Source organism: Mesoplodon densirostris, chromosome 6, assembly GCF_025265405.1.
Source record: "Mesoplodon densirostris isolate mMesDen1 chromosome 6, mMesDen1 primary haplotype, whole genome shotgun sequence".
NCBI classification, from domain to species: domain Eukaryota; kingdom Metazoa; phylum Chordata; class Mammalia; order Artiodactyla; family Ziphiidae; genus Mesoplodon; species Mesoplodon densirostris.
The window spans coordinates 88,591,268-88,612,963 of record NC_082666.1 but is presented as its reverse complement, the minus strand read 5'-3'; the positions used below and the strand labels follow the sequence as shown (position 1 = coordinate 88,612,963).

Here is a 21,696-nt window from a genome sequence, read left to right as displayed (position 1 = left end):
CCCTTAAAGAAGTACTAAATCGTTCTTGAATTTCAGGCAGCTGTGGATTGTTTTCAAGTCTACTTAGTTTAGTTTGTAAGTCCGTGTTGAGTTAGCAATCTGAACTTTTAAGTCCAAATGTGGTAGATACATTGCATAAACCAATCTATAAAATAATATAAAATACATGATTACTTAATGTGTTATTTGCATGTCTCCTTTTTCACACCAAATTTTTGTCAAGTCTTAATAATAATTTCAAAGAGTATTTCCAGAATAAGTATATATGCTGAATTTCCTGTGTAATTATTACAGAAAACTCATGGTAATGATAATATAAAATGGAGAAACTACACTAATTTTTAATCTAAAAATTTAATTCAGTCTGTAGAGAGGAATTACATTGTTCACTATCCATATAAGTGGGATTTTGCTGCAGTTACATAAAATTAACTAGCTCTCTTCAAACTTTGTGTAAAATTAAATATGAGACTCAGTGGGTAATGAGATGATGTGTACTATTAGCTCCTAAAATATTATAGGACTTATCTGTTTAATAAAGTGGTTTGAATTATGAAGTTGAATTTTACTTGGCAGATGAAGTCAATTCATTGCTCTGTACTGCTGTTTTGTTTGTTCACTCATTGAGGGTTTAAGAGCAGTGGCTATAGGGCAGCGATTTTCAGACCTTATGGTCTCAGAATCTTTTACCCTTAAAGTAACTGATGACCCCAGAGAACTTTTGTTTATGTGTGTCATATATTTTGAAAAATTTCTGGGTTAGAAACAAAACATTTTAAAATCACTTAAACAGAGAAAGAGCTACTTGTGTTAACATAAATAACATTTTTAGTGAAAAATAACTATTTTCCAAAATAAAAAATTGGAGTGGGAAGAGTGGTTACTTTTTTTTTTGCACATTTGCAGATGTCTTCAATGCCTGGCCTAAAAGAGGGCAGTTGAATTTTCCTCAGCTTCTGCATTTTCTTTGTTGCCATACATTGTTTTGGTTTAAGTATTGGAAGAAATCTGCCCACAGCGAGGCACCCTCAGGGTCCTTGGACCAAACTCTGAGAACCTCTGCCATAAAGAAGACCAAGGAGTTCTAAAAAATTCTAGGCTGGCATATAGTCTTATTTTTTTTTTTTTTTCCTGCTCTTCTTTCTATGTTGAACAAATATATTTTTTATATCAAGTGCAAAAATCACGGACTTATGTCAGAGGGAATGTGAGTGTGTGTGGATTGTTATCTGTGAGTCTAAAACTGGTTCATAGATAGTTTATGTTTATTTTTAGTGACAGATTATTCCATTTGCTGGTTTAAGGTTTTATGGTAGGAAAACAAGTGAACCTTAATGTAACCTGTTTAATGTAAAACCCAGGAAATAAAGGTGCTAAGAACAGAGAGAAAATACGGACACTCTTTTTAAGTTTCTTGTTTCTGAAAGGGATGAATGATAAAGCTAGTAACTTTTGAGAGGTGTATTTTGCTGTTTGGCTGTTTTCTAATTCGCAAACCTTTTTTTTTTTTTTTTTTTTTTTAACATAAGCCTATTTACCAGAGTGCTACTACTGAGCAAAAAAAATGACCTAACAAAAGCCTTTATTTCTTCAGGAGTAATAAAAACTTTAGATATCCCAATTAATTTAAAGATGAATTGCACTAAATTTTGGCTGAAGGGAATGCCCTTTAAATACGTCTACTTGAAAGACCTGGAGTTAGAGAACTGACAAGGAGTTGTATGGTTTTTAAGAAAAATGATAGAATGGATGTTTAAATACTCATTCATTTAACATATTTATTGACCACTTACTATGTGCCAGGCACTGGCTGAGGCACTGCGTAGACTTGCTGCCATTTTGCAGTGATATCTTTTAATGTCAAAGTCAAATTATGTGTTGAACGAAAAGCACTGAAATATCTAACTCATGTGATGGTTATTCGGAACACTTGGAAGAGGGAGGAGACTTGAGGGGGGTCTGTGTGGGAGAGACTCAGGACAGGGACGATCTGTGGACTTAAGGCGGGTTCCTAGTGGACTTCAGAAGGTCCTGGGACCCCTCTAAAATTGTATGCAGAGTGGGTCAGTGCTCTTACATAATGCTGAGGAGAGATTATAACATTCATTAAATTCTCCAAAGGGGTTCCTGGCCCAGAAAAGTCTAAGCACTTTTCATCTACTTCAGAGGTCAAAATGGTGTGTCACCATCGTTTTCTCAATAAGACACCGAAGTAAGGAGGTTGGGTGTCTTTGGTCATATAGTTAATTAACAGAGGTGGAGATTTAGATCATGTCTTTCTGAGGGACCCTGTTGCCACTCCTATAACATTTCTAAACTTACGTTCACATTTAGAACTTATTTAAAAGTAGTTATGACAGCCATCACTTTATTTAATGTAAGGGGGTGTCTTTATCTTTTTCTTCTCTAGCTGTTGTACTTCCCTAGTTTATTGGCAGAGGTAGGACCAGATCCTAGTTACAGACCACCCGTCACTTCACTTTTTTCTAAGACGACACTCAGCAATATAGAGAGCAAGGAGGAAATAAGGTGTGAGGCTTGCTTTGGGGAATACTTCACTCTTGGCCTGTTTCTGAAATTTTATTTTTTTGAATGTCACAGCATCTCCCAGTGGCTCTTTAGGACCACGGCACTGTGGGTGTGGGGGGAAAGGGGACAGTGATAGAAAGAACATGGGTTTTGGACAAAGGCAGACCCCAGTGGAGTTCTGGCTGCACAGGCAAGATTTCTCATCCTTCTAGAAAGTGGTGATGGTGGCTGTCTGCAGGGTGAGGGTTTAGGGACCACAAATGGGAAGTCATCAGACATACCGTAGCAAGCCTTTAGGAAAGTCCTCCCTGGCTCTACCTGCAGGGTAGCCAGCCAACAGTAAATGTGTCGTTAGTCACTGACAACGTAGTTACTTGTGGTTTCCTTTTTAAAAAATGTGTGAGGCTGTTGTGGAGATGAGGGCTCACATGACCTGTGGCTATTCCTAATGATTCTTAGTGTGTCAGCATCACACAACCCATCCCAGCCTCTCAGGAACTTGATCAGTCTCATGATGCTCGAATTCATCAAAGGTAAACAGGGACCAGGAGGAGGTGTTTTCGCCTAAATGTTGTTGACCTGACTTATGTCAAGGAATTGCCTGGAGATACAGGATAAAACTGAAATGAATCACCTGAAATCTCAATATTAAGGCGCAGTGGAAAACATTAAGTTTTCTTAAGTGGTTGCCTCAGTAGATTTTTCTTTTGGCAGAATTTAAGACTCTGTGCTTAAAAACAGATCTGGGAAAACCAGCATCACTGCCACGAGAAGGGTGACCCCCTGAAGGAAGGAAAGCACTGGCAGCTTCTTGCTTGTGGGGAGTTCCTGTGCCAGGTGAGGTGTCTGCTCGCTGTGGGGCCGGAGCTTGCCAGGCGGATGTCAGGACCTGTGTGTGACCAGAGAATGTTCAGGTCTTACCTTCCTGAGATCTCAGTGAGGATAGGCATCTTTTTTTTTTTTTGCGGTACATGGGCCTCTCACTGCTGTGGCCTCCCCTGCTGCGGAGCACAGGCTCAGCGGCCATGGCTCATGGGCCTAGCCGCTCCGCGGCATGTGGGATCTTCCCAGATCGGGGCACGAACCCGTGTCCCCTGCATCGGCAGGCGGACTCTCAACCACTGCGCCACCAGGGAAGCCCAGGATAGGGCATCTTTAAACAAACAGAAAGCAGGTAGAGGCTATTTTCTCCCTCCACAAACTTTTTTAGGCTTCATTTTGTGTTCTGTAATTAGAAACCTTAATGCCCACCCTTTGGAGCAGATTTTGTAAACTTTTATTTTCCTTTTGGCCTGATCATCATCTTCAGTATTTCCTCTAGAACACAGTAAGCAATAAACTTTGTGTCTCGGTCTTTCTGATGAGGAGAGATGGGTTAAGTGCCGTCAGATATCCAGATACCACAGTCAAGTCCTGACCCAGTGCTTTCTAGTTTCAGGACCTTTTCTTGCAGTAGAAGCATCTCATCAGGGGCTGGAGAATGAAGAGCACTTTGAAAACATGCTTCTAGAAAAGGTTTGAAATACAAATTTGATTTTGGCTGTGACCACGGTCCTGATTAGGGGAATGAAGGTGTTATGAAGTCATTTAAAGATTATTTTTAAGCAGTTATATTTGTTATGAGCTCTAAAGGTTTTTATTGGTTTTATTTTGTTTTACCTGGAGAAGGAGGGTGGAAGGGCAAGCTGTGGATGTAGAGAGTGATGCCGAAGGCATTTTGTGGTTTAGTACTTCTTCCAGCCCAGATACTCACTGGGTGTGTATGTCTGTGGCTCTGTTTTATTCTGAGCATCCTCCTGAGTTGCCCATCTGCGTCCGACAGTGCCAAGTTCTTAGATCGAGGTGCAAGAACACCCTGTTTTTTTGTTTTTTTCACATATTTTGCCTTTAAACAATATGAAAAATAGACATGTTCCCTTTAGGCCTGCTGCACAGCCAGTCTTCCAAGATGTGATTTCCACATTTCCACATGTCTCCACTTGCTTCCACTCTTCACTGTTGACAAGTGGGGATCGTTAATCTTATAGGTTAAAAATACATTTGTCACACAGAATACGTGAATGACCAACTGGACTGCAGCACGAAGTACCACACAGGGTGATGGCTTAATTGGTACCAGGTGTGGATGAGAAGGCGCACAGATGTGATGGGGTGCGTCCTTACCTAATTGTTTTAATGTGCACCGAGAAGTTAATTGTCAGTGTAGAGTGTGCTAGCAAATCAGGTTCCCACTGCCTTAGTGTAACGGAGGATAAATGAGGTGTCATGAGTTTCCAATCTGTACCTCTGACACAGACACTTTTCCTGTGAGGAGGACACTGTTCCCAAGGGGAATTAGCATGGCAGCTAAAGAAATCCATTTGAATAATGTGCATTATTTTCACATTAGGGAAACCTGTCTCGCTTTTGCTGTCTCCATGAACGGGTTTTCCTTTCACGTTTGCTGCTGGTGGCTTCAAGGTTTAGACTTGGTTGGCAGAAGAATTGCTTTGAGGTCTCAGGATAGATGAAGGATACATGAATACTCTTATAAAGGGTTTTGGCCACGCTGACAATGTAAACATGCTTTCTTTTATATATTCTGGAGTTTACTTTCCAAGATACCTCTGTATACATGAACAACCATTCCTGTTAAATTGCCAAAGAAAAGTAAAATTCTTGGAACAAGACTTTAAAGACTACTTTTTATTCATATTAAAGCAGCTGAGTCTCTTTACCTTGGTCTTGAGGGGGTGGGTGTTCAGAGCATGAAACAGAAACATTATTGTCTAGAATGGTCAGAATAAAGGTGGTACAGAGTCCAACTCTTGACACTTTCTTCTGATTCGACTGAATGCTCTTTGAAGTGCAAAAGACTCTTCTACTTACATGGTAAGTTCTTATATGAAGGTGTGGTTCAATACTTGTGTGTTTGCATGTTTGTTTTTACTTTAAGAGAATACACTGTCCACTTCTACCCACTGGGTTCACATGCCACCAACTCTCTAGTTAACATGCACCCATTCAGCAGGGAACGGTTCTGGTGTGTGTTTTTATAAAACATGGTTCACCTATTTGGGAAATGGTGCTCTGGATCTGACCACTCAAGGAGTGCACACCAGTTCTAATATTGGAAGACCTCCTACTTTTTCTTTTCTCTTCTGAGCAGCTTTTCTGCTCACTCTTGTGCCTGTTCTTTTTTTTTTTTAAAATAAATTTATTTATTTATGGCTGTGTTGGGTCCCCGCCTCTGTGCGAGGGCTCCCCCGAGCTGCGGCGAGTGGGGGCTACCCCCCATCGCGGTGCACGGGGCGGGGGGGCGGCCCTCACCATCGCGGCCCCTCCCACCGCGGAGCACAGGCTCCAGACGCGCAGGCCCAGCAGCCGCGGCCCACGGGCCCAGCTGCGCCGCGGCATGTGGGACCCCCCCAGACCAGGGCTCGAACCCGCGTCCCCCGCATTGGCAGGCAGACTCTCAACCACTGCGCCACCAGGGAAGCACCTTGTACCTGTTCTTAACCATCACATCACTGTTAGTGCAGGAAGTGACCCTCAGGAAGCACAGGGTAACCACAGTGAACAATTCGTCTGTTGTCAGTGCAGTTGCCCACTGAGGTTTTAGGTTCTCAGATATTTCAGATTTTAGGAGAGATGGGTCCCTTCTTGTGGTTCATAACGTTTTCTCTGTTCTTACACCTCATCGAGTCATTTCATGTGTAGTCTCTATATATAAATGGAGAGAAAAGCATGCCGGTTGGGCTAACAGGTCTTTTAGACACTCTGTCTCTGGTACTGAACATTTCAGAGGGATCTTGTTTTCTTCAGAGACTTGTCTGGTCTGCCTCTCCCTTTATCGTTTTACTTGGCTCTATTCCCGCCAATGTGTGCAACTTGTTAGGTGCAGGAAATCATCATGGTTTTCAAATTTTAGCTTGTTTTGAAAACATAATGGGTTTTTAGATCTTGATATGCTCAGATTTGTAATATTCCCCATGGGCTGTATAAAACTTCTACTTTGAGTTCTTGTAGAAGACATAAGGTAAATAAGATGATTTTGTTTGGTTCTTAAGAAAATTTTTAAACAAAGGAAAACTTATATACAGTCTGGAAATCCCAGTTCTCAGAACATTTGTAGAAATCTGCCCAATAATTACAGTGTTTGAAAAAGTCTGGCAGATGATTAAATTTTACCAGCTGCAAGGTGAAATAAAACATCAGGTTTCTTGGCTAGAATTAGAGTATATCAGTCAGTGTGGTAACACTAATTCTCATGTTGATTAAAAAACTGGCAAATAGGGCCTCCCTGGTGGCGCAAGTGGTTGAGAAGTCCGCCTGCCGATGCAGGGGATACGGGTTCGTGCCCCGGTCTGGGAGGATCCCATATGCCGCGGAGCGGCTGGGCCCGTGAGCCATGGCCGCTGAGCCTGCGCGTCCGGAGCCTGCGCGTCCGGAGCCTGTGCTCCGCAACGGGGGAGGCCACAACAGTGAGAGGCCCGCATACCGCAAAAAAAAAAAAAAAAAAAAAAAAAACTGGCAAATAAAAATTTGAAAGGGGAATTTTACTTGATGAATGCTGTTTGGTCGATACATATCTTTCAAGATATGGACTCTGGGAAGAGAAGGCTGCAGCAGCAAATAGGTCTGTGGAACCACTATTCTTGGTGGTCGATGTGGCATGAAGCCAGTGCTGTGAGTACCTGGGCTGCTTTGTTGCTCTCTGCTGGGGTCTTTTTTAGTGTGCATCTTGGGTTGTAAATGGCAGGATTCATGAGTGGAAAGCCAGGAACTTGGGACTGTTTTCAGGTCATTTAAAAGTAGGCTGTAAAATGTTTTTGTTTTTTTTTTTAAATGTTCACAATTTTGTTATGGTGGGCATCTAACCAAGTAAGTCGAGATGTGTCTGTGATTAGGAGGTGGGGGGGATCAGAGATAGCATGAGGTAGGCATTATTATGTCACATTAGAATATTAAGCTCAGTAGGTTGAAGAGCCAATGTGACTTTTAAATGAGAAGTATTGGAGGGTCAAGTCTTTGGGTACAAGTATTTGATGTATATAAACTGAGTTTAAAAATCACTTCTTCTGGGAGCACAGGCAAGTTGACTTAATGGATAGTGCTTCTTGACTTTAGGCAAATTGCCTTCCCCTCTGAACATCCTCTAGATAAATTGAGGAGGTGAAGAGGATGAATATGTGTTAAGGTTGCTTTGGCATCTTGAGAAGTTTGGTCCTAATTATCTTCAGTGTTTAGAATGACTTTTTCAGTAACTTAAAGCAAAGCAACCTCCGTTTTATTCTTTTACAAACAGGCTCTTCTTAAATGTTGATTAAATATTAAATATTAAATTTTAATGTTAAATGTGAGTCTTCTCGTTCAAATCTAACAAATCAAGGTAAAACCCTAAATTTTGAAGGATCCAAAGGATATTCAGTCAGTACCCATTCTTAAAATATGTGTAAAATGGCTCAGAACAACCATCAAAATGACTGTATTCCACTTCTGAGCCCTGAGGAACATAAGACAATACGTGAGAACAAAACGCAGCATGAGGGAAGAAGACTTAATGGTATTAGGAGACGTCCAGTACTACCCATGTAGTCACTTTTGGGTTTCTGGGGAGCAAGTGAGGTAACCATGAGGATTAGGGTCACCTAGGCAGTAGTTAAGCAAGACTGTTTTTGTTGCCAGCAGCAAATGAAGTCCATTAGGCTGGAACTATTTGCTTAAGTCAAGAACAACAATGAAAGCAGTGTCAGGGCTGGAGGATGTCAGGGACAATTACACACAGCAAGCAAGTTTCATGGGAACAAGGGTAAAAGAAAGTGGTTCGTCTTTGGTGGGGCTGCAGCGTGAGCCAGGCACCCCCTGACTCTGGACTGTGGCTCTCCCAGGCCTCTGCAGCCCATACTCTTTGCTGCCTTGTTTTGAATCAGTTTTACAGCATCAAAGGTATGATGAGACATTTCGTTTTGTAACTTGTCTCAATCTTCCATCTGAATGGAGCCAATTTTCAGATAAGCAAGGGTGCTAATTACCAGCCCCATCTAAATTTAGAAGAACTTTCAGAGCTTTGCAAAACGCATTCAGATTGTAGGCCTCACTTAAGCTGCTCAAACGGGAATTTAACTTCTGATATGGAGACGCAGAAGCCTCAAAGCTTGACAGGCTTACAGGTCCAGCCAGAGAAATGTTATTGTTTCTAGCAGAAATTGCATTGTTCCTAATAGGCGTGTCGTTTACTTTTATGTTCACAGTACCACTTGACATTCAAAAAATCAGATCATTAAAAAGCTGTCTTTGGATGGCTGAGTGGTTTGGATTCCCAGTGCTAATTACAGCAGGAGGGCTGCACAGGGGACCCTGGGGAAAGAGACTAACTTTTAAATTGTGAGTGGACACCAACTCTATGCTACATTCTGCTGGGCAAGTGGGTAGATGTCAAGTTGAATATGGTACAGCCTTGCTCTTAATGTATCTGGTCTGAGTCTGGAGGAGGAGACTCCGGGGCTGACATAATCTAGAACACAGACAGGTGTGTATGGACACTTTTTCCACATGAGCTCAAGCTGCTTCTCCCCTCCCCAGCGTGTAGGCACTTTGCAGTTTTGTTAAGTCTCCTGCGACCTGTCAGGCTGTGGGTCTGGGTCAGAGGGGTTAGTTTTTAGCAGATGTTTACCAATGTAATTAGTTCAGGGATCCAGCCAGCTCACCTTTCAGCCCCACACTGAGCTCAAGACGTTATTCTGAGCTTCTCTATATTGAATTGCATTGGTCCCTCCCCCCTGCTTTTATGTAAGCCTCCTGGCATTTGTGGAGCTTGAACGGTTGTGAATGAGAGCTCAGCTGCTTCAGAGGCAGCCTCTGAAGTGGGCAAAGAGGCTTCAGAATGCCTTCTGGTTCCCACTTTTGATTTCCTCCTGTGTGTGGTTGAACTGAGAACGTTCCCATGGTGGGGTTCACGGTTTTCACGGGGGAGTTTTGAGAGCCAGCCACCTGGTTAATTTCCTTGGGCTGGTTAGGAATGAAGATCTATCCACGGCCTCTAAAAATGGATCATTAAAGATTTGCTCATGGTACGTACTATTGCATCAGAGGTGGTCTAACTTAAAGGTTTCCCCAGGCCCCTTCTATTTTATATTGTGTCAGAGAAAGGTAACATTACTGTTTGTTGGCCCTGTCCTCCCCGACTTAGTTCTTCAACATCTTTCAGAAATTGAGGTTATCTGGGCTTTGAGAAAGAAAGTTTTTGCACAGCCCCATTCAGCATTGTTCAAGGCAGTAACACATCACTGAACAAATTGCCTCCTTGCGTATGCTAATCCCGCACTTAAAAGAACTCATTGTAACATGTTCTGATGCTTTAGCCCCGAGGGGAGATGGGAATTGAAGGGATGTCACATCGTGTCATGTGACCCTCAAATATCTAAAATGCCTGTTTTCTTTGGGTCAACAGTTCATACTCAGCACATGTGAATGAAAGTATCCTGTGTGGTTTGTGGAAAAGATTAGTCCTTGTTCCTGCTTTTGTGTGTGGGAGCTGGCCTTGCTGTTGAAGATTCACTGGCTGGAATTCCTGCTTTGGGTCTTAAATTTCAGTGCTCTTGGCAAGGAACACCAAATCTTATTTTCAACAATAAATTAGAAGAACTCAAAAGAGTTCCTTCATTGTTACTGTGGAAAATGTGATTTGCCTTTTAGGAAACCATGCTGTTAATCCCACCCGTTCTCTTTGTGTCTTTTTAGAGAGGCACACATTGACTTACAGTCACAGAATATGTCTAATAGAGTGATCTCAGGTTTTGCTCATAGGCCATTCTTATTCCTGACCAGGGAGTCTCAGTGGGAAAGAATAAAAACACATCCACATATAAACAGCAGGCTCCCATTTCTCTAACAGCAAACAGAACAGAAGAGCATTTTAAGTGAGCAGGGCCTGAAGGATCCACCAGGCTTTGGATGGCTTGAGTGCATAGTCAGGGTCTCCCTTTTAAGTGCCTAAATCTCTCTAAATGTTTGCCATCAAAGTCTTCAGATGAGATGAATTAAATGGAATGAAAGGCCATGTAGGCATCACCTTTCTAAACCAGCTATCACATCCAGGTGGGGTTTTCATGTGTACAGGGAGACCTGGGAAGAAATCTTTGATTAATTTTTTTTGTCTTGCAGAGTAACTCCCTCTTGGTCCCAGACAGTCTAAGAGGCACAGATAAACGCAGAAACGGACCCGAGTTTTCCAATGACATCAAGAAAAGAAAGGTGGACGATAAGGACTCCAGCCACTATGTAAGTAAATAAAGGACTTGAAATAATATTGGTTTGCTTCCTTGCTCAGCATCTAAGTGAGTATACAGAGGACTCTAAGATCTTAGTGACAATTTCACATCCCTTAAAATAACAGTATCAAGAGGATAGACTCTTACATTGTAGGATATTATTTCCATCTTGAGTTGTAAATTATACATCTGCCAGGCTTAGTGTTAAATTTTAGGCTTTCTGCCGTAGTTACTCATGAGAGGGAATACAAAATTGTAGGGCTGGCTTCATGGTGTGCAGCCTGTGCAGCTCCACTGGCCCTGGCCTTGCAGGGGCCCTGCCTCACCGTTGGTTTCATGCTCTGCTCTCCACCTTCTTCAAATTCTCAATTTTGAGGCTAGGGCCTGCATTTTCATTTTGTCCTAGACCTTGCAAATTTGGTAGCCTGTCCTGCTAAAATAACAAGGGCAAGAATTCGGTGTCACCAACTACCTTTTTGAATGCCATTCTGGTAATATATTCAGGCTCGTATTAGGTCTTAAGGCAGAGTTCGTCCTCTTCCACAGTGAGCAGTGTAGTGATAAAAGTCCATGGTAAAAAGACCCCCAGAAGAAACATTGGGGGTATCTCGTTCAAACCCTATAGATGAGATCACACGACTGGATGTAAGGACTCTTGACTTAGAGATCTAGCTAAAACCACATTCACGAGGAGAGCGAACCAAGCCAAATGGCCATTGGTTCTGGTCTCGGGGTCATAAACATTGCAGCTGACAGATGCCTTGTAGTTTCCTTTTGTGTCCCCGAGTGTCTGTTTCAGGATGCACACATTCTCAGGAACAGCATGGGAGTAGAATTCAAATTAGGCCACTCCCCACTGCCCCTGGAGGAAGAAGTGTCTCCCTCTGGCTGGCTGCTGTGCAGGCTGTGCAGAGGTTTCCACGCGAGACCTCTGTCTCCTGCTGGCTGGCGCAAGCCAATGGCTAACTGTGGGTAACATTTCTTGGGCAACATCTCAAGTTAGCGTCAGGTACTGTGTGCTTCTACGTGGCTTGTTTCATTTAACTCTCAAAACAACCCTGTGAGTTTTGTACCATCCCTCTATTTCATTTATAAGGGAAGTGAAGCACAGAACTTTTAAGTGATTTGCCCAAGGTCAGAATTAGCGGAACAGCCTGGAGACAGTCTGACTCCAGGATCCATGCTCTTCATCACCATGTTAGGATTCCCAAAGCGAGAGCCTAGGATTGGATATTTTGCCAGAGGTCCTCAAATTGGTCCATACTTTGTACCATAATAACATCCCAAGAACCCAAGTTGTTGATCTCCCCATCACAGCCCAAGCCTGTTTAGCACATATTTGCCCCTTATCTTTTGCCCAGAGCCAGTATCCCACACAAGTACATTTATATATGGCATCAGCTGTTAATAAGCTAGTCAAGAAAGTCCACGACACGTTGCAAATTTGCCAATGATAGAATTACGAGTTGCTCTGTAGATTAGTTATTTAGTAGTGAGGGATCTAGAATCCATAGCTCTGCATGACTTTTTTGTAACCTGTTTGTAACTAGGTATGTCTAGTTGTGTAGGTAGTTGAGGGTGATGTATTGAGATGATGTTGGAGAACCTGGGGCAAAGGACTCAGACCTTAGATGTTTGATGACAGGTGTATACTGTACTGTGAAGGTTTATATTTGCAGAAGGGTCCAGTACAAAGCTAAGATTTAAATTTCAGACTACTTAAGGACTCACTGCACAGTTCCATTATAATAAATTAGTTATTTGCTACCTTTTGCCAGTTTGGTTTGTACATTACATTAACTATTTTTATACTGTTTTTTTTTTTTTTTTTCCTAAAGGGAATCCCCTTTGGCTTATACTTAGTCACCACCACTCTGGGTTTCTTTCTTTCTTCTTCTTTTTTTAATCAGTGGGTTTTTTTTGTTTGTTTTTGTTTTGTTTTGTTTTTTGGCTACACCATGTGGCATGTGGGATCTTAGTTCCCCAACCAGGGATCAAATCCATGCCCCCTGCAGTGGAAGTGCGGAGTCCTAACCACTGGACCACCAGGGAATTCCCGCACCCTGGGTTTCTTGACACCTGACAACGTTTGTGCTTTTCTGTGGGCTTTACTAAGAGAAAGTAAATTTTCTTTAGTATTAATTTTTTCTTTTATTGCATGAAAATATTTCTTTCAATAGCCTGTTATTTTTAATTACCCAGGCTTCCTCATTGGTTGTAATCTTTTGTTATTGCTGGTGAATTGCATGGTGCCTTTATAACGATGACTAAAGGTATATCTAGTAACACATTATTGAAGAAAGTAAATTGGGTCTCCCACACTTAATGCTTTAGGTATGGCTAGATAAAACATTTAAGACATGAATTTAGAGTTGAGGGTACCTTTCTAGCTGGACTTGGGGGCCACAAAAAGCTAATGGGTGACACCTGCACTTGTACTAATATGTCTCAAACATTATTTGTGTATTCCTATTTGACAGTGACATCAGTAAAAGAACTGTGTAGATCATAAACCAGGGGCCTGCTCCTTTTTGAGAATAGGACCCACTGCGATAACCTATTTTTCCGTATGTCCATTGCATTACTCTGCACTAAAAGACATATAAGGTCTTTTGGCTAAGAAAGTAGACTTCTTCACCCTGCCCTGAATTTGATTTAGGAGTGATCATGTTCAATTGAACAGCTTTTCTGAAGCTTTTTCAAACTCAGTGCATGCAACCTTGGAGTTTCCTCTGATTAGCCAATTTTATGGCTTCATGTCAAGACATTAAAAGCCCTAATGTAGGATGCCAGGGCCCTCCAGATACTGCCATCCTATCTTCCTTCCATCTCAAGAGTATTCCAAGCTGATTGCTAAAGAGCTTTATTCTTATCATGAGGTTAGATCTTGGTACATTATTCCAGCCAGTAGCTAGCTTTGTTGTTTGTAGTTTTTTGTTTCCTTTATTTAATTTTTTGTAGTAACTAGTAACCCCATGGGAACAGGGTTCAAGTTTGTCTTTATAATTATGAATTGTCCATGAACACTAGAATTGTTGGCAGCCTTCAAGGTGATACACAAAAAAGCAATGATGTGAAATTGTGTTCTTAATTTGAAATCCAGTGGGGAAAGATCTCTGAGATAAGGATATGCAGATTTCAGATTATAAGAGAGATTCAGCTGCTGCAAACATTTATTGAGCCCTTACTGTGCGCCACGTTTTACGACTTGCCATCACCTGTTGTATACACGTTGTGATTGTATAGCTGGTGTGCTGCTGCAGCAGAGTTTTCTGCCTGGGTCTTTGCACCTCCCCAGGTCAGATGCGAAGGGGAGATGGTGGTATTAATTACCAGGACTGGCATTCTGGAAGGGAGCCCAGGTCATTTGCTAGTCTGTCTGCTACCAAGAGCTACAGAAATTTAATTGAGCCTCAAACCCTTTAGTAAATGGCATTAAAATTTCTTTTTTTTTTCAGGACAGTGATGGTGACAAAAGTGATGACAACTTAGTTGTGGACGTGTCTAATGAGGTAACCATTCTCTTTATCAAACTTTATTTTCAGAGTGACTTGTGAGAGAAAGAAAGTGGAACCACCATATTTTGGTCTTTTGCAACTTTACACATTAAGGATTTAATGGTTGTTCATGGATGGGACAATAAGTGTCTAAAACCGACACAAACTTTTGTTTCCTTTAAAAAAAAAAAATCTGTTTCCCTAACCATTTTGGATTCCTAAGTTGGTGTCTGGTGCTCCTTTCTGTCCCGTGCCCTCTGGGCAAAGTATTTGAGCATGAGGGAAGATACGATTGTTTCTAGATTGTTTCTTTATGGTGTCTTCATGGGTGCACTCGCAAACACCATCCTATTCATTGTAATAGCAGTATTAGGTGCACACCCTCAAATCCCCCAAATCTAAAGGACTTTCAGGGCTCTCCTTTAATTTGGTGAATTGGTGTGGAAAGATCTGTCCTTTATCAGTGAAATCACGAGCCCTTTGCTTGTGCTTGTTGAGGACCCCTCGTCTCCACGAGCAAGCCCCGCCCACTCACCCAGGGAAAATGGGATCGACAAAAACCGTCTGCTAAAGAAAGACGCCTCCAGCAGCCCAGCATCCACCGCCTCCTCGGGAAGTTCCACTTCTTTGAAATCCAAAGAAATGAGCTTGGTAGGTCATAAGAACTGTCACTTGCCTATTTAGCAGTTTAGTTTTATCGGGGAACCAGAGGTTCCCTGAAGTATTTGAAATGTGGGGTTTTTACTAATTGAGTTACATTTTTAAGGGTTTAAAAGTGAAGCTCATCGTTCTGCTTTCTGTCCCCGTGGTGATTACTTTTGCCCTCTGGGTCGTCTATTTTGGGCCCTGATTAGAGAGAGATAACAAGCTTCCATGCCCATTGCCTTCTTACTTGGGGGATATGTTCCTGGCATAGGCTCTCTGAAACTTCCTAGTTGGCAAATGGTTCAAATGCCTTAGGTCCTAAGAAGTCCTCATTTTCTTAAGCGGTACAGTTCCCCTGGTTTTAGACTGACGCATCCTGTTGGGCCATGTTGTGATTGGGTTGCTGGGCAGATGGTGATGTACTCAAGGCGGCACCAGGGGAAGCCTGGAACTCGGGGAGGGATGCGGGTACATCAGGCCCATTCATGCTTTCAGTCATTCAACAAACATTGTGGAGTATCTCATCTCTTCCCTCACCATAACTGCACCATAACAGCCCTGCAGTTAATCCCTACATAGTCCCTCAAGGCATTATCCCATTTCACTGTTGGGGAGGGAAGCTGGAGGAATTTGCCAAGTTTACACAGCTCGTCAGCTCCAAGGCCAGAGGGAGCTGGGGTCTCTCTAACCCATGTTCTTTGCTACCCCAGAGTGCTTCTCAGACTATGATTAAAAGGACATGAAGGGTTTAGATGCAGAAGAAGATGCCCTGTGACCCTGTTACTATCTTCACTCCTGAAGGCCCCTGCACTAGTGGGTCCACTCTGGTTACGTTGGCAAATGGGTGCAGCTGCTGAATGCCAAAGAGTTTTTTTTAGGCACGTCTCTCAAAATGATAGGACTAGGTCTAGGGCTTTTGCCTCTGAGATGCTAGTTTGCTTCTCATCAAATTGATGGCTCCGCTGTCTCTCACTGTTAGTCTCAATCCCACTGCCATTAAGAGGCAAAGGTAGAAAGGGGGTCCTCCCTCTGATATTCTCGATGACCGGGGCATTCGCTTCTGAGTGACCAGGAACTTTTCCTCTGGGTGGTCATCATTCTAACTTGGCCGAGATCCAAAGTCCACAAGCCTGATGAAAAAATACTTTTTAAAATAAAATCTGCGGAGGAAGGAGTGTGATCATGTTCTGTGTCTCTAGCTAGAGTTTTAATTCTGGCAGGAAGAGGAAAGGTCAACATTTCTCCCTCACAAGTTAATGCTGTCAACATTGTGTGGATTTATGAAAATTGGCTGAGGGAGTAGCTAGAAGGTGCCCAGTGTCCCAGCTGCTGTTGTGATAAATTGTGTAATATGGCTTGGATTAAAAATAATACTCATTTAATTTGTTTAATGATACCAGCATGAAAAAGCCAGCACGCCTGTTCTGAAATCCAGCACACCGACACCTCGGAGTGACATGCCAACGCCGGGCACCAGCGCCACTCCAGGACTACGTCCAGGCCTCGGCAAGCCTCCAGCCATGGACCCCCTCGTTAACCAAGCGGGTAGGGCATTGCCTCTTGTGGGCCGTGTTTTGTTTTTCCCTTTCCCAACTTGATTCGTCAGTTCAGCTCTCATGCAGTTTCCTTGTGAATGTGAGATGCACTTTCTGCCCCCCTCCCTCCTTCCTATCTCTGAAAAGCCATGATAAGAAACAGATGTTTGTCCTTGGGTTTCAGCAGCTGCACCCTGTTCAGTCTCTGACTGTTTACACTTGGCTTTTCTTTTATTTCCAAATAATCCAAATCCCAGGGACTTCAATAAAGTTTCTGATAATTATTCCACATGTAAGCTCCTTACCAAACTATCATTGTGTGTCTGAGTTTGCTAATATTGACTGAAACAGCCTGTCTGACCGGCCCAAGTGTGCTTCTTGCTTGCTTTAGTTGGCCAGCGTTCTGCCGGTATATCCCTCAGGAATCACGGTCTCTCCTTCAGGAGAAATTGGGAGGGTTTCACTGGGACTCCAGCCCCTGAATAAACTCATAACTTTTAACTTTATCTTCCTCCCTGGCAAAGGAAAAATGTAACACTCTGGGCCCAGAGGAAGAGAGGCCCCAGAATATTCCCCCTAAACCTGTGCTCTGGTTTACATAAATCCAGGATCAGGTTTTCATTTGGAATTGGTAGCAGGTAATGGAAAGTTTGGGCTGAAGGAGAAATCTTGGATTTTATCAAGAAAACCTTCTTTTGAGTTTAAGTCAACAGGTGGTGCCTGTGCCTTGGTTAGCCTTCTGGGAATTGGGTACAATAATGCTGCTTCATCTCCCTGGTTCCCAGTGTTGCCCAGTGTACTGACCAAGGAGGAAATGTGTGGGCAGTTCTTCCCCTGGGGTCCATTCTTTCCCGGAGATGAATTCAGCTCCAGGGAAGAAGGGACCCTGTGTAGGATTTGGAGTTGGTACCCCTCTGCTCCCCCCAGCCTTCTCTCCTCCTTCCCTATAATGAAGGGCACTGAAGAGGACCCTGGAACTGATGGTCAGGCTGGACCTGAGCGGCCAGGTGAGTCACGTGCAGCTTGTGCTTCCTTGCAGCGGCCGGCCTGAGGACGCCCCTGGCGGTGCCGGGTCCGTATCCTGCGCCTTTCGGGATGGTGCCCCACGCGGGCATGAACGGCGAGCTGACCAGTCCCAGCGCTGCCTACGCCAGCCTCCACAACATGTCGCCGCAGATGAGCGCGGCCGCCGCCGCGGCCGCCGTGGTGGCCTACGGGCGCTCCCCGATGGTAGGGATGGCGGGGATGGCAGGCAGGCAGCCGTGGGTGGGCGCAGGCGGGCGGGCGGGACCCGAGGAGCGGCCGGCGGCCTGCAGTCCCCACGCCTGCAGACAAAGACCCAGTGTCCTCGCTGCACCCGCCTCCCTCTTGTCCGCCTTCATCGGCATGCCGCTTCATTAAGTTAAGGCCAAACGCTTTTTGTTTTACTGTTTTTGTGGATGAAAAAAGGCAGTGTTTAGGAGCTACTTCAGCGGTTCAGGGGACATCTGGTTTTCTCCCACCAAAGTAGATTTTTTTTTTTTTTGGAAGGCGATGAAATGACTCAAGTAGCTCACAGAAGCCTTTTCATTCGTTTCTTGAAGTTGTTTGTTTGTTTTTTTTTCCTCTTTAATTCTTAGGAAAAAATATTTGAGGAGCCGTAATTTTCTCATTCCATGCTTATATTATTCTTTAAACCCAACAGCATGACTTAGGTGTAAGAAGTGATCTCAGCTCAACAGGGAGAAACACAAAGGGACTGAAACCGTGGGGCAGCTTCTCCTTCTTGTCCTACCTTCTCCCACTGTGTAAATGGCCTCGTGTTTGACCAGGAAGAGACAGAACTGCATGTGAAGGGGAAAATGGACTGTGTAGTCCTTGACTGCATCAGGAAAAGGGACTAGATTGTAACTCATAGCAGATGAAAGTCCCTAAATCATTTCTGTTGGCTCTTTGAAATATGTCACGTGCATTTCTCTCCTCTCCCTTCTTCATTACCTCCAATAACTTGGGGTGATAGTAAAGTTCATCATTTTTTCCCTTATGCTGTACTACTAGGAAAGGCTGTGCAGTGGAGGGGGAGATAATTTAAAGCAAAGGGGGCAGCTGAGGGACTAGGTACCTTCGTTAAGGTGCACAAAATAGAGCATCCATGCGTGAATTTTTAAGCAATGACTTAGACCAGTGGTATGAAACGGGGTGATTTTACCCCCTAGGGACATTTGGTCATATCTGGAGACACTTTTGTTTATTAGAACTGGGGGATGCTATTGGCACTGAGAGGGTAGAGGCCACGGATGCTGCTAACTATCCTGCCTTTCCCAGGCCGGCCCCCAACCGAGAACTATCTGACCTAAAACGTCGATAGTGCCGAAGTTGATAGTCAGGTTGTCCTGACTCAGCGTATTGCTCTTTGTACTTGTTTGGACAGGTAGAACATCCTAAGTCCACAGGGCATATTTACCATGGGAAGCTGGTTCTCGATGCACGGATCAATCACACACCTTCCTACTTCCCAAAAAAGAGTGTCTTGTGGTATTTAGAGGTGGCCATATTATTTTTTTGCATTATAATCGTTCTTTTGAGAAATGCTAGCACATGTCCCTGTTTCTGTTTCTGTTGCTTTGGGGATTTCTGAGTTTCTAGTGAAAAGTCTTTAGAGGTGTCACAAAGTGCCTACCCTGCATAAACTGAGTCTGCGATGCCTTATTCTGTTTCCAGGTTGGCTTTGATCCTCCCCCTCACATGCGTGTACCTACGATCCCTCCAAACCTGGCAGGAATCCCCGGGGGGAAGCCGTAAGTACCTCTAACTCTTTGGTTTTATTGTAAAGGCGGTTACTTAGTCATGGGTATCAGCAGACTTGAATTCCAAGGGGAGCACAGGCTTGGGCGTTTCCAAGGAGATTTCTAGTGTCTTTTCCTGAGAAGTGTTAACACTTGCTATAAATAGGCACCTGGTAGGTGTCACGCCTCTGTCTTCTCACTGTGGATGATGTCATGCATTTAGTTATTTCTGGAGAGAAGCTGTTGGGGACAGGGGCGAGGAGGGAGGCGAGAGCCGGGGGTGGTTGGTCCTCCTTGCTTGACCCTTCCTCAGAAAGCTGCTCTGCTTTGCCATTTGGTTAGGGGGTAGCTGCTGGAGATTTTCCACAGGACTGTGTTGTGGGCAATAAGCTGTCACAAACCTGAAATCTCAGAAATGTGAAACGTGCTGTTTCTTTACCCGGCTCAGTGCCACCTTTTCCTTATTTGGGTCGAAACGGGAGTTCCATGAAAGGCACGTTCTGTTGGATGCCAACATCGGGGGTTGACCACCCCGCCTCCCCAGGAACCCCAAGTAAAGTTTTGCTGGGTGCCTTCCTCTGAGAGATTATAAAGTGCAACGTGGCTTTGGTGAGGAAGCAGGAGAGGTAGGTTAAAGGGCAAAAGAGCCATCAGAATTTAAAAAGCCCCGTTGGTTATTCTTCCAGGGTCACTTAAAATCACCTGTTTTCCTTAATATTGGTAATTAGAAACGTGATTTCAAAGAATTCCTGAAGTTCTCAATTTTTGTACAAAACAAACCTGAAATGTGAGAGTCTGTCTTACTTCTCAGCAAATACTCTCTTCCCCTAGGATAGAAGATGGCAGAAAGCCAGTTCCAACTCATTGATTTTTCCAAATAGAGGTACATGTCACAGGCCTTCAGGTTTTTGTTTTTGGTTTTTTTTTTGGTTATACCTTCCACCTTCGAGTGGTTGCTTTCAGCTATTCTCATGCATCTGTTGCATATTGCGTTATTTTGAGTGGTCCGTTCAACTACCTGGTCATCCTTCTGTGGTTTTTATTGCAGCCTTGCATCAGACAAACCAGTAGCATGAGGAAAGATGGAATTCCTTACCCCGTCATCTGCTTTTAGAAAGCAGATTCCCATTGCTCCTGTTTTCCTGCGTTGTAGTGTCTATTTCACGGTAATTTGACTCACGATGAAATGAAGCTTCGGTTTATACTAGGAGCTAGCAGCAATGTTAGGAATTTATGGTGACATCTAGGCCCAGGGAGGAGCAGGACTGGGAAGTGGGGCAGCATTGCATATACTTTCTTAGCTGGTAGATCTTTTCCGATTGAATACTTGTGAACTACTATGTTGTGTTTTCTTGGGAATGCCCCCCTGTGTCCAGCCTGGAATGCCACAGGGCACTTATGGGTATTTCTTACCTGTGGTTTTGCTGGCAGTGTAGCTAGCTGTTGTGTGTCCTACTGTCTGGTGAGTGGATAAAGGGCAAATGGGGACTTCCCTAGCAGTCCAGTGTTAAGATTCTGTGCTTCCAATGCAGGGGGCACAGTTTCGATCTCTGGTCGGAGAACGAAGATCCCAAATGCCGCGAGGTGTGGCCAAAAAATAAATTAAAGAAGAAAACGAGCAAACAGTTAATGTTGAACCAAGATGCAATAATTAATAGTAACTGATGAATCTTCAGGGAAATAATAGGCAGCTAAGGCCAAGTTCAGCAAACCATTAGGGAAAGCCAGTTTCAGGAGTCAGAGCTGTGGGGAGTTTCCAGCTGCCAAGACCCCCCCGCCCCGAATGTGAAATATGAGGCAGAGGGCATGGGGTGAGCAGAGCTGAGAGCCGCAGAGCTGGTCCTCAGGGCTGGTGTGTGAGGGAGGGTTAACTTAGACCCAGTTCCTAACAACTGTGTGTGCAATTAGACACAGTTTACACCTTCAGTGGATGACGGTACTGGTGTCATGCTTACTAGAGCCAAAATAGTCATGTCCTTGACTTGTGAGAACCTTGGATTTCTTTGTGTTCACAGCTGCGTAAGCTAGGACCACGACAGTGGGCAGAGAGGCAAAGTTGTGAGACTCAGGTGTGACGGTGCTTTTCTCCCCTTGGTCAAAATGGGCACTGGGCTGTGGATCCGAGGGGTCGCTGCTTTCTAAAACAGTGAAAACATTTTTTTGGATTCTCTTTCAAGTTTAAGGTGAGCCATATCATGGGAGGAAGATTGAGTAAATTGGTATCAGAGGGAAAAATGAACTTGCCCATTGTCTGGGACCTGGGCTACGTACACAGTCTTAGTCCCCATATTAATCCATTAATTAGTACGAGAGGACGTACTGTTCTCATCGTTCAGTAAAGGAATACTGCCTGAGGTGGTCTTCTCAGACTGGCTATGATAGCAGACAAGTTTTTTCCCAATATGACAAAGATCGAGACTCTTATAACAGACAAATACAGACGGATAGGGGAAAAAAGGATGCGGAATGCAAG

General features: G+C 43.7%; 1 protein-coding gene across 2 annotated transcripts in view; it reads left to right on the top strand.

Moving 5' to 3' along the window:
- LOC132491909 (transducin-like enhancer protein 1) overlaps positions 1-21,696 on the top strand; it is an 87,834-nt gene that overhangs the window by 47,029 nt on the left and 19,109 nt on the right. For both annotated transcript variants that reach the window (XM_060100958.1, XM_060100957.1), the window contains exons 9-14: positions 10,675-10,791; positions 14,240-14,293; positions 14,777-14,929; positions 16,324-16,468; positions 17,498-17,688; positions 19,159-19,235. In XM_060100958.1, coding sequence (XP_059956941.1) covers positions 10,675-10,791; positions 14,240-14,293; positions 14,777-14,929; positions 16,324-16,468; positions 17,498-17,688; positions 19,159-19,235 — 737 coding nt within the window. The remainder of the gene's footprint in view (positions 1-10,674; positions 10,792-14,239; positions 14,294-14,776; positions 14,930-16,323; positions 16,469-17,497; positions 17,689-19,158; positions 19,236-21,696) is intronic.